Source organism: Leucoraja erinacea, unplaced genomic scaffold (assembly GCF_028641065.1).
Source record: "Leucoraja erinacea ecotype New England unplaced genomic scaffold, Leri_hhj_1 Leri_73S, whole genome shotgun sequence".
Taxonomy (NCBI): Eukaryota; Metazoa; Chordata; class Chondrichthyes; order Rajiformes; family Rajidae; genus Leucoraja; species Leucoraja erinaceus.
Window position 1 is genome coordinate 45847 of NW_026576663.1, and position 13703 is coordinate 59549.

Genomic DNA, 13703 nt, shown 5'->3' on the forward strand with positions numbered 1-13703 from the left:
AGTGCTAGACCTGTATTAAGATATTTGCTTACCTTAATCTCTAAACTGGCACCAAATGCCATTCTGAAATCTCCTTGCAGACCTTTACTGAAAACCCTTTGGAATGTTTGCTTGAAGAGGGAAGTGTTGAACGAGTCTGCCATCACGATATAACCTCTAGATGTGGAAAGATGGAGGCAGGCTGTGAAGTTATTTCACTACAAATATCCATCAGTGTAAATTTTTAAATATTCAGTAAACAACTGTTACAGGTACACACACTGAACTTTTTTTTCTCATTTATTAAACAGAGTACTATGTTTTGAGTACCATGTCTGAGGAAGGGTTTCGGCCCGAAACGTTGCCCATTTCCTTCGCTCCATAGATGCTGCCGCACCCGCTGAGTTTCTCCAGCACCTTTGTCTACCTTTGATTTTCCAGCATCTGCAGTTCCTTCTTGAACAACTATGTTTAGCACGGTAGACAAAAACGCTAGATAAACTCAGCGGGTGAGACAGCATCTATGGAGCGAGGGAAATAGGCAACGTTACAGGTCAAAACCCTTCAACGTTTTGACCCGTAACGTTGCCTATTTCCTTCGCTCCATAGATGCTGCCACACCCGCTGAGTTTCCCCAGCATTGTCTACCTTCTATTTTCCAGCATCTGCAGTTCCTTCTTAAACACTATGTTTTGCATATCCTATTGTGCTGCTGCAAGAAAGAATGTAATTGTTCTATCTGGGTCATATGACAATATAACACTCTTGACATTGAAGAATAGATACTAATAGGAGCCAGTAATCAAACCGAGTGATGAAAATAACTTATGCAAACACTACATTATATATAACATCTGCTTAACTAAATGAGAACTGAGGTTTGAATATGTTTGGTTGATTGTGGAATTATTCAGTTTCCATCAGGCTCAACAAAATGAAAATTAAGCAGTTTCGCTCAATTGTCACAAGCTTTGACTTACAAATGATACACCAGCTGGCAAGGTGAAAAGGATCCCGACCCAAAATGTCACCTATCCATGGTCTCTAGAGATGTTACCAGAGCCGCAAAGGTACACCAGCATTTTGTGTCTCTTTTTGTAAAGCAGCATCCGCAGTTCCTTGCTTCTACCTACTATCTTGTTTTCTTTACTACTGGATTGTCAATGCATGGAATTAAACAGACATTAACAAATGCACAGAGGAATGGGCTCATCAACAGTTCTTCCATTTCTGGAATCACAAGAGTGGAGAAAGGATACATGACTCTAGCATCTCCAAGTGTCCCATAAATAAAGTAATCTGAACATTCTGAACTCAGCTTCCAATGGGGCAGGCCACAAAACAAAATGCTCAATTTGACACCCTGTTCCAACAAAACATCTTGGCATATACTATGAACTTATCTGCCCACCCCACCAAAAAAGTCAACTGACCTGGTGATAAATGTCATCAACCTGAAACATTAACTGTTGTTTGGCTCCCACAGATCAGTCTGGCCCACCGAGTATCTCCAGCATTTTTTAACATTTCAATTGACCTGGCACAGATTTTTCAAAGGAGCTCTTTTCATGCGAGTCTTCCTGTGCCTATGGGTTTTGTCTGGCCTTTCTTGATAACTGCATTGAAAGATGTCTTCTGTGTCATTAGATTCATGTCTGGTGTACAATGACTGGAGTACAAGATAGGGGAATAAAACGTTTGCCTAACAACCAAGATATCATTAGCCGTAGCAGTGTGAGAGTTTGAGGACATTCAAGTGTAGTTTTGTCAAGTGTAATGAAGAATCCACAATTTTCCAAAGGGGCTTACAAATAAACCTTCCCAAAACCAGCCTGTCTAATATAGACCATGCACAAAGATGAAAATAATGAGATGACTATTTCTGAAATTAATTTTAATTTGTTGGCAGCGGAGAAAGCTGCTCATTTTGAATTACTTTCATAGGTGCTCAGTCATTGGCAGTCATTTCACAAGTTAAAATTTTAAGTAATTTTTAAGTTACTCATGAAATTAACCGATAAAACCAGTAAATCATTCAATCGACACATAGGACACTGAGGATGCTGGAATCGAGGAAAAAAAACAAACCTGCTGGAGGAACTCAGTAGGATGAGCAGCATCTGTGGAGACAGAGAGACAGTCAGCTCCATCGATGCTGCTCATCCCACTGGGATCCTCCGGCAGATTGTTTCTTGAAATGACTCTGCTGATTTTCTTTATGTCATTTACAGCACAGGTGGAGGATGAGACAAGAAAAATATATAGTATTTTTGCGCTAACACTGATTACTTAAATCACAGTATGTTACATGATGTTCAAGATGTTCATATGTAAGATTAAAAACAAGCTCTGTTCCATTACACTGAGCCTGTGCAGAGATTTTATGACATGGCTAATCAAATGTCTCTTAGCATATACTTAACCTCACCATGACTATCTGCAGTCAGTTTCTTAATCCCACTAGAAAAGGAAAGACTCCATAGCGTTTGCCTGAGATTGCAACATCATTTTTTTTAAATGTTATTTGATGTGATCAATGCTACCATCCAGTGGCCACAACTAGGAAGTGCATTATTTAATCACAGAGTTTAGTATGCAAAATCTTAGAAGCAAATGCAATCAAAACTTTAAGGAGGATTAATGGAATTGAGCAAAAAAAAATCCACGTATATCTCGGCATTTCTATTCTTAATATTTTCCAACAATAGACTGATTACTTTCATGCACCAGTGGAAAATATACCTTTCTCAATGGAATGAGAAAAAGCAGCACAACCATATACTTTTCTGTACAAAGCATGCCACACTTTTTTTTCAGTTAAATTGGAGGCATACTTCTCCAATAATTAGACCCCATGCTGCTTGCTTTCTTTGGAAAACACATACCCAGACAGGTTGCAGCAGCACTTCAACTCCAAAAGTCCAGTCTGATCCAGAGAACAAGCATAGATGTCAATGCAATGTCCATTCACTGCTGCACGGTTCGCCAGAGCCTCATAGTGCTGTAGGAAGCAAATTATAAGAAGATTTTAAACATGTAACAGAAGAAATATTATCCCAATAAAGGTAAGAAATGAAGAACAACCCCACTCATGTTGCCAGCAGTGAAGAGGCAGATTTGCAAGAATGAAGAAGAGAACTTCCGTAACCCTGTACTAAACCTCGGGATATCACAGATTGATTTGTCATTAAGGTATCGGGTTTTTGAGGTCAAATGTGATTTGTGCATTGCAGGTTTCCAAAAAGAGGCGGTGGATATGGTAGCATTGTAGTTAACCAACTGAGCTTGTATCCAGTGGCATGAATCACAGAATATCATTATTTAAATAGTGCTGTGGAATATTCTGTTTTCACATGAGGAGCTTGGCATCTGTCTACAGTATATTCTTAGTTACTACAGTTTGCCTTCAACCCACCTGCTTCTTGCTTGAAGCTTTGAATCATCATGATTTGCATGATTTGGGAATGATGTGATTACATGTGCTATTATTTCAAAGTACCACCTAAAAAGCTGGTTAACTGAGACTCCTGGAAAAGCAGGAATATCCATCCATACAGCACAATGCTGTAATTGCCAAGTAATCCGAGCAATAAATATATGTTTGCCAAACCCAATTGTTCCCACATTTTTCTATTTCCAAACAAGGTAATAAAGATAAGAGCGTGGCACTTGATCAATTATCTCCGTAAAAGGAGAAAATAAAACAATCTATAGATGTACAAAGCTAAATGGGTTTAGGGATGACTATTTAGAAAACATAGAAAAAAGGAGTAGGCCATAAACCGATAAGAGAACCCAATTGATCAATTATCTTCTATTTCCAAACAAGGTAATAAAGATAAGAGCGAGGCACTTGATTAATTATCTCCGTAAAAGGAGAAAATAAAACAATCTATAGATGTACAAAGCTAAATGGGTTAATAGGGATGACTAAAATGACCATAGAAACATAGAAAACATAGAAAATAGGTTCAGGAGTAGGCCATTCAGCCCTTCGAGCCTGCACCGCCATTCTATATGATCATGGCTGATCATCCAACTCAGTATCCCATACCTGCCTTCTCTCCATGCCCCCTGATCCCTTTAGCCACATCTAACTCCCTCTTAAATATAGCCAATGAACTGGCCTCAACTACCTTCTGAACCAATATAGGAAAATGAATTTGTGAACTAAATGTGCAAATTATTTAGTAACAGATTAATATTTTTGTCGTTTATGTTGAAACAGATATAATATTCATGTGCAATCAGTTCATTTAAACAACCGTAAATGAGAATAAATTACTCTTAAAATGAGTAGATTCTTGCGCTAAATGAAATGTACTTGGGGAATATACCATATCATTCACTTGCCCAAATCGCAGATATTTTACATCAGAGGCTGTACAAGTAATAACATTTGGTCTTCATTACACTCACGGCAATGCCAAAAACAAGTTTATAAAAGATGACTGACCTTGGTTGCTTTCTTCAGAAACCGTGCGTTGTCCTTTTCTATATCATGCCAGGAACGGATCGGTGTTTTTAGTTCATCCCCCACCACTATGCCTGGTCCCTGGGTTGGTGGTCCTCCAGTAAACAACATTATTCTTGCTCCAGTATTTGGAAAACTGCCCTGTGGCAAAGAATCCAAAATCAATACCCTATGTCACCCAAAATGAAAATTGTGTACTGTGCAAGTTCAAGGGTATTCATCTTCAAAGCACTTTTTCATTAAATAATTTGAAACAAGAAGACTACAATGGCAAAGAGCATGGTTTTGGAAAAAACGACCTCCACATAAACACACTTCTTCCAATAACATCTCTTACCTTAAACAACAGTCTTTTATATGGTACCTTACCAAATATCAAATATTGTAATTGATATTTTCTCAGAATTCTGAAGAATACCCACTGATTAACCCATGGGTTATAAGATTTCTATTGTGCACACTTCCAATCAAAAGCATAAATCTCAGAAAATGCTTTGGGATAGGACAGTTATTTTCCATTCCATCATTCTATAAAAGATACTTTAATAACACAGGGTAAGGTGCGCATTAAATAATATTTAGCGGGTCATTAATATGACCAATGTCCCGATTCTCTGAAAGCTGTCTGCATTTAAGGAATTTGGAAGCAATTGCTGTATCTTTCTTCCAAACTCCTACCACAAATAATTGCCAGTTGAATGAGGAAAGCTCAGAATGGTGTATGTTGATATTTTTCCTTCATAAAGGAGATAATCGGATTACCCCATCTCCCGACAAGTATCTTAGAATTATGTATCTTCTAATTGGAGTATAAATAAAAGTAATCCAACACGATCTTGCGTATGTTCCTGACAGGGGATCAGGCAATAAGCCACGAGAAGCTTCTGATGTCAAAGTCCCCCAGAAGGGCCCAAAGCCCACAGACATTCAGTTCAATACCTCAAGCAAACCGACAGCAATGGAAAGAGCTACGCCAGTCGAACGCAAAGGTCTTTTCCCCTGAGGTACAGGCCACGGATCCCTCTGAAGCTCTCCAAGCAGATCAGTCAAATTCATATCAATTTTATGAACTGGCTGCAAGAACCTTAATGAAAAAGAGCACATCATCTTACTATGTAAACTGAAATATTCATAAGTGTAAAGTATCACAGTAATGCCTTTCAACTCTTGAAGTAATGCAGGAATTGGTGGACAAAGATTTAGCTCAGAGGTGTTTTACCTAATTGTTTTCCATGTGAAGACAACTGAATGCAAAAAGAGAATGTGCATCCAATGAAGTGTTTGATGTAATTGGAAATACCTCCCTTGCCCAAACTCATCAATCTGATAATGAAAATGACGGATGGAAGATGCTCATGAGCACTCTTCATTCATTAATAATTTGAGTGCAAGGTGACAATAAGGAAATACTGTATCCTGGAATAGATGTGAACAAGTCTAATCAGAATTAAATGGAGCCACTTTGCGAATCTTTGAGATAATCTGAGAATGAAATATGAACTGTAGCACAAAATTTAAAGGTAGATAAGACAGACAGACTCACCACTTGGAAAAAGTAAGATTGATAATAGATGATCATATACCAGAATGGACACAAAACAGCAGGTTATCATTTGAATTCTAACCAATAATTCCAAAATGATCAAATCTTCATTATAGGCAACAAAAGAAAATGTGAGCCATAGGAGCCTCTTTGACCCTCAGACAAACCATGTAATGCAACAAGGGCTGATCTGTTCTGGGTTTCAACTCCTCTTGCCAATTACTAATAGCTCTCAAATCCCTGAAATATATAACTACCTCTTCTTGAGGTATCCCCAGTCGTTTAGCTGCGACATCCGTCCAACATAGAGAATTCTAGAGATATTACACCCACTACAAGAAGAAACTACGCACCTTGGTTTTAAATAATCCTTATGCTGTAACTAGGGGCCCCATTCTAGTCTCTCCCTGTGGTGGAAACATCCTAATATCTAACCTATACACATAATGCTGGGGGAACTCAGCAGGACAGGCAGCATAGGTGGAGGGAATGGGCAGATGATGTTTCTTCAGACTGATCTAGACTCGCTACTGCAAGCATGCGTGCTTCCTCAGCACTTGACTGCGCCACCATCTTGTCCCACGTGGCTACTGCCAGGTCTCCCATTTTGGGCACACCAATTATCTAAGTTATCTACGCTTCATCTACCGCTTCTTGCACAAGTTCTCACTCCATGCAAGAACACTGAAGACTGAAGACGTGACCCGACCCAAAATGTCATCCATTCCCTGCACAAGTGCTGACTGAGCTCCAGCACTTTGAGCACTGGGCAAATGAATTTCTTCTAAATCAGCTTCAATGCACATGTACCCTTTCTTAAATAAGGGAGCTAATAATGTACACATACTTAAAGCATGTTCTCACCAACGCTGTGTACAATTCTAACAATTATTTTCTATATGTAAACGCCAAACCCCTTGCAATAAAGGCCAATATGCCATTTGCCTTTTTAACCACTTGTTTCAGCTGCCAGCTAACTTTGTGATACTTACACAAGAACACATAGATGTCTCTGTACACTGACTGGCAATCTCTGCTTTTAGATATTAATCTACTAACTGAAGCGCAGGTCCACGCAATTTTCTACTTTAAATTCCATTTGCCTGCCAAGGTTTCACCCACTTAGTCAATCTGTCTATAACCTTTTGGAGAATACAAATATCCTCATTGCAGAATGCCCTTCCACCTATTTTATGTTATCAGAAAACCTGGAGACCATACACTCTGCCCCCTATTGCAAGTCATTGAGACAGATAGCAAACGATTGAAAGACATGAACTCATTCTTGGGGCACTGGAATCGCTACATCCATCCATCGGAAAGAGACTTGTTTCTTCAAACTGTCTTTTATGGGATAACTAATCTTCAATCCATGTTCACACACATCCTCCAATATTGTGACCTCTTATCTTGCAAAACAAACTTTTCGTAGGCTTATAAAATATCTACACCACATCTATAGGTCCCCCTCTGTCAACTCTACTTGTTACATCCTTGAAGGAATCCAGCAAATTAGTCAAACATGATTGTCTTTTCATAATTCACATTTACTTGGTTTGATTGCATTCAACACCTCTTAATGCAAAGGTACTTCTTTATAACCATATAACAATTACAGCACGGAAACAGGCCATCTCGGCCCTACAAGTCCGTGCCGAACAACTTTTTCCCTTAGTCCCACCTGCCTGCACTCATACCATAACCCTCCATTCCCTTCTCATCCATATGCCTATCCAATTTGTTTTGAAATGATACCAACGAACCTGCCTCCACCACTTCCACTGGAAGCTCATTCCACACCGCTACCACTCTCTGAGTAAAGAAGTTCCCCCTCATATTACCCCTAAACTTCTGTCCCTTAATTCTGAAGTCATGTCCTCTTGTTTGAATCTTCCCTATTCTCAAAGAGAAAAGCTTGGCCACATCAACTCTGACTAACCCTCTCATCATTTTAAAGACCACTATCAAGTCCCCCCTTAACCTTCTGCGCTCCAGAGAATAAAGACCTAACTTATTCAACCTATCTCTGTAACTTAGTTGCTGAAACCCAGGCAACATTCTAGTAAATCTCCTCTGTACTCTCTCTATTTTGTTGACATCCTTCCTATAATTGGGCGACCAAAATTGTACACCATACTCCAGATTTGGTCTCACCAATGCCTTGTACAATTTTAACATTACATCCCAGCTTCTATACTCAATGCTCTGATTTATAAAGGCTAGCATACCAAAAGCTTTCTTTACCACCCTATCTATATGAGATTCCACCTTCAAGGAACTATGCACGGTTATTCCCAGATCCCTCTGTTCAACTGTATTCTTCAATTCCCTACCATTTACCATGTACGTCCTATTTTGATTTGTCCTGCCAAGGTGTAGCACCTCACATTTATCAGCATTAAACTCCATCTGCCATCTTTCAGCCTATTTTTCCAAATGGCCTAAATCACTCTGTAGACTTTGGAAATCCTCTTCATTATCCACAACACCTTGGTATCATCTGCATACTTACTAATCCAATTTACCACCCCTTCAACCAGATCATTGATGTACATGACAAACAACAAAGGACCCAACACAGATCCCTGAGGCACCCCACTAGTCACCTGCCTCCAACCCGACAAACAACCACCATTACCGTCTGGCTTCTCCCATTCAGCCACTGTTGAATCCATCTTGCTATTCCGCCATTTATACCCAACAGTTTAACCTTCTTAACCAACCTTCCATGAGGAACCTTGTCAAAGGCCTTACTAAAGTCCATATAGACAACATCCACTGCTTTACCCTCGTCAATTTCCCTAGTAACTTCTTCAAAAAATTCAAGAAGATTAGTCAAACATGACCTTCCAGGCACAAATCCATGTTGACATCCTAATCAGACCCTGTTAATCCAGATGCTTATATATATTATCTCTAAGTATCTTTTCCATTAATTTGCCCACCACTGAAGTCAAACTAACAGGTCTATAATTGCTAGGTTTACTCTTAGAACCCTTTTTAAACAATGGAACACCATGTGCAGTACGCCAATCCTCGGGGACTATTCCCGTTTCTAATGACATTTGAAATATTTCTGTCATGGCCCCGGCTATTTCTACACTAACTTCCCTCAACGTCCTAGGGAATATCCTGTCAAGACCTGGAGACTTATCCACTTTTATATTTTTCAAAAGTGTCAGTACTTCTTTTACTTTGAAACTCATAGTATCCATAGCTACTCTACTAGTTTCCCTTACCTCACATAATTCAATATCCTTCTCCTTGGTGAATACCGAAGAAAATAAATTGTTCAATATCTCCCCCATCTCTTTTGGCTCTGCAGATAGCTGTCCACTCTGACTCTCTAATGGACCAACTTTATCCCTCGTTATCCTTTTGCTATTAATATAGCTGTAGAAACCCTTTGGATTTACTTTCACCTTACTTGCCAAAGCAACCTCATATCTTCTTTTAGCTTTTCTAATTTATTTCTTAAGATTCTTTTTACATTCCTTATACTCCACAAGCACCTCATTTACTTCATGCTGCCTATAATTATTGTAGATCTCCCTCTTTTTCCGAACAAGATGTCCAATTTCCCTTGAAAACCAGGGCTCTTTCCAATTTTCACTGTTTCCTTTCAACTGAACTGGAACATAAAGATTCTGTACCCTTAAAATTTCCCCTTTAAATGTCCTCCATTTCTCTTCTACATCTTTCCCATAAAACAAAATGTCCCAGTTCACTCCTTTTAAATCATCTCGCATCTCATCAAAGTTAGCCTTTCTCCAATCAAAAATCTCAACCCTAGGTCCAGTTCTGACCTTCTCCATAATTATATTGAAACTAATGGTATTGTGATCACTGGACCCAAAGTGCTCCCCAACGCATACCTCCGCCACCTGTCCCGTCTCATTTCCTAACAGGAGGTCCAGCACTGCCCCTCCTCTAGTAGGTACCCCTATGTATTGCTGCAAAAAACTATCCTGCACACATTTTACAAACTCCAAACCATCCAGCCCATTTACAGAATGTGTTTCCCAGTCTATGTGTGGAAAGTTGAAATCTCCCACAATCACTACCTTGTGCTTACTACTAATATCTGCTATCTCCTTACATATTTGCTCTTCCAATTCTCGTTCCCCATTTGGCGGTCTATAATACACCCCTATAACCATATAACAATTACAGCACGGAAACAGGCCATCTCGACCCTTCTAGTCCGTGCCGAACACATAATCTCCCCTAGTCCCATATACCTGCGCTCAGACCATAACCCTCCATTCCCTTCCCATCCATATAACTATCCAATTTATTTTTAAATGATAAAAACGAAACCTGCCTCCACCACCTTCACTGGAAGCTCATTCCACACAGCTACCACTCTCTGAGTAAAGAAGTTCCCCCTCATGTTACCCCTAAACTTCAGTCCCTTAATTCTCAAAGTATAAGTGTTGCTACATCTTTCCCACTTCTCAGTTCCACCCAAATAGCCTCCCTAGACGAGCCCTCCAATCTATCCTGCCAAAGCACTGCTGTAATATCTTCCCTGATAATCAATGCAACACCTCCACCTCTTGCCCCTCCAATTCTATCACACCTGAAGCAACGAAATCCTGGAATATTTAGTTTCCAATCACAGCCCTCCTGCAACCATGTTTCACTGATCGCCACAACATCATACTTCCAGGTGTCTATCCAGACTCTAAGCTCATCCACCTTTCTTACAATGCTCCTGGCATTAAAATATGCACATTTAAGAAACCCCCTTTCTTCATAACAACCACAGATAAGCTTCACTGGTCTATTCCGCTTTTATCTCCCAGCATGCTTGAACAGAGGAAACACATTTACTGTTCTCCAACCGCTTCGCCACTTCCCTTAAAATGTTTAAGTGCAGACCATTGGGTCTTGGTGACTTGTCCATCTTTATTCCCATTAGTTTTTCCAAAAGCTTTTTCCTTGTTGCAGTTTGCAAGAGAAGACGGTTTGTTGCATTTGTTTAAGAGAATGGCACATTGTAAAGAATTTACAAAATGAAAATTTGGAAATCTAACTACTTTTATATTATAGATATTTTCCTCTAAATCATTGCTAACTGCAGATATAATACCTGCTGGATAAACCAGGGTGCTCTTGTGGTTGAGGGGCGCTTCCTTGAACTCCTGCTGGTGGTTTTGCAAGTCCCAGCATATCCTGTTTGAAAAGGGAAAATGAGAAATGAACATATATTTTAATACATGAAATGAACCTTGCTCCTTTAAAAGTGGCTTGATGTCAACGACATAATACTCCAGAGGTCAATTTTTTCTCTTCCACTGCTCTCATATTCGCAACAAAATTGACATCAAATAATAAATAAATTCATCTTTAGCAAGGAGAAATAAGTATGATTTTGAATAATTCAGTTTTATACCTTCTGATGTGCAAGAATAATTACATTCTAAAAGTTGATCTTGCTTCAAGTTTCTTTACAACAAATATTAGGTAACCGAATTAACCCTCCAATTCATTCACCGCATAATTCTCATGTTTTTGCACACTGAATTCAAAAGTAACTTTTAAAACAAAAAAAAACAAAAAAGCGTATTTTCTTCTTTTTATATTTATCAACCTACTTTTAAAATGGAACACACTAGTCCATCAGCACAGCCCTTTCCTCCATTAACAGCATCTATATGATTAAGTCCTGAACTACTATCTGCCTCATTGAAGACCCTCAGACCATTTTTGATCAGACTTTACAGGCCTTATCTTGCACTAAATGTTATTCACGTTATTCCCTTTATCATGAATCTGTACATGACACTGTGAATGGCTCAATTGTAATCATGTATTGACTACGTCTGAAGAAGGGTTTTGCCCCGAAACATTGCCTATTTCCTTCGCTCCATAGATGCTGCTGTACCCGTTGAGTTTCTCCAGCATTTTTGTGTACCTTCGATTTTCCAGCATCTGCAGTTCCTTCTTAAACACTGTAATCATGTATTGTCTTTCCGCTGACTGATTAGCACGCGACAAAAGCTTTTCACTGTACCTCAATACACGTGACAATAAAGTAAACTAAACTAATGAGGTGCTGCATCATGAAAGTGACCTCTATCATCAAGGATCCCCACCATCCAGCCAAGGCCCTTTTCTCTCTGCTATCATCAAGCAAGAGGTACAGAGCCCGGGGGTTGCACAGCACAAGGTTCAGGAACGACTACTTTCCTAAGGACAGCAGGTTCTTGAATCAACCTGCAGAACTCTAATCCCACCTCGACAACAGAACACTACGACCCACTACCATGTTTTTTCCCCCCTTTCGCAACAATATTTTTTTTTCCCCACAGTCTTCTTTCTTTTTATTGTTTTGCAGAATTTCATGCATCATTTATATTTCTGTGTGTTTGTCAGAGTCTGTGCCTGTGATGCTGCTCCAAACAAGATTTTCATCTTACTGTAGTTGTGCATATGAACATATACTCAACTTGGTGTGGTCTTGCCAAATACATGGAGCTAAAATCCAAGAAAGATCAAGATAATAAAGCATACTGATTCTGAAATAACTGTAAACTATCATAGAATTTTAAAGCACCAAAGGAGGACATGATCTCATCATATTCACACCACGTTATTCAGATCAATTCCACACCCCAGCTTTTGCTCAGGAACATTGAACATTACAGCACATTGAATGCTCATCCAGATTGGTTTCTGCTTCCAATACTGCTTCAGGCAATGAGCTTCAGACCATGACATCTCTTTGGATGAAGACATTCAAACCTTTTGCCGATTCACTTAAATAAAATATCCCTATCCCTCCTGAATTATTGGTTTCTTTTCCAAGGGAAAATGATTCTAGTATTCATCCCACCTCTTCCTCTCTATGTTTTGAGTTACATTCCCTTCAGCCTTCTCGACTCACAAAAAATATTTGCGACCAAGCTCTAAATATACTTTTTACCGTGACAATTAAAACCACTGTTACCTCTCTCTTACTATAACAGTTTCTATAATATGGTGACCTCAACTGTAAGCATTACTTTAGTTATGGTCTAATTAGTTTGTTTTACACAGTCCCAGCAAGAATATCCTGTTTCTATAACTATGACTCTACCAATAAGGTTAAGCAGTCCTCTTCTCATCTCAAACAGTACCTTGGGATCAAGGACGACTTGCTTCCACTACACCTCTGCAGGATTCTGAAGTAGCTGATGAGGCCAATGTGGGAACTGCAGACTCTCCATGTGCGGCTGGAAGTGTTTGTCAGGGTGAGCGGATACTTTAGGAGATAGTGTATTCCCACCATTAATTATGCTAAGATCCTGAATATTCCTGACAAAGGGTCTTGAGGTCCTTAGTGCCTACTTGAACTCTGCTGCTCCATTTTCTATCGTTCTCAGGCTAAGGATTCCCACGACAAAAAGGGGATGATGCTGTTTTTCAGTATCTTCGTAAATCATTTCCTCTGTCTAGCTGATAATCTCTTGCTGTAATGAAGCTTAGACTAGAGTACATAACTTGTTGGGTATAGAGTGTGTCCATTGAAACTGGCTGAATGTAATCAGACACATAGCAGTTGCCAGGAAAACATAACATGCTGCTTGTGGATCAGGAGTATTTTGCTGAGACAGTGTTGCTGTCTCTACAATGCTTTTAAGGTGCCTACTGAATGTAGTCATGTAAGTGAGGCATGCAAGGTGACAGGAATCATTGCAGCCAAGTAGGCATGCTTGAATT

At 39.4% G+C, this 13703-nt stretch overlaps 1 protein-coding gene across 2 annotated transcripts in view; it reads right to left on the reverse strand.

Annotated features, from left to right (window-relative positions):
* The window catches only part of LOC129694637 (protein transport protein Sec23B), a 44766-nt gene that overhangs the window by 18542 nt on the left and 12521 nt on the right, over positions 1 to 13703 (reverse strand). For both annotated transcript variants that reach the window (XM_055631373.1, XM_055631374.1), the window contains exons 6-10: positions 11092 to 11174; positions 5393 to 5537; positions 4436 to 4594; positions 2865 to 2980; positions 33 to 156 (exon numbers count right to left, since the gene is read on the reverse strand). In XM_055631373.1, coding sequence (XP_055487348.1) covers positions 33 to 156; positions 2865 to 2980; positions 4436 to 4594; positions 5393 to 5537; positions 11092 to 11174 — 627 coding nt within the window. The remainder of the gene's footprint in view (positions 1 to 32; positions 157 to 2864; positions 2981 to 4435; positions 4595 to 5392; positions 5538 to 11091; positions 11175 to 13703) is intronic.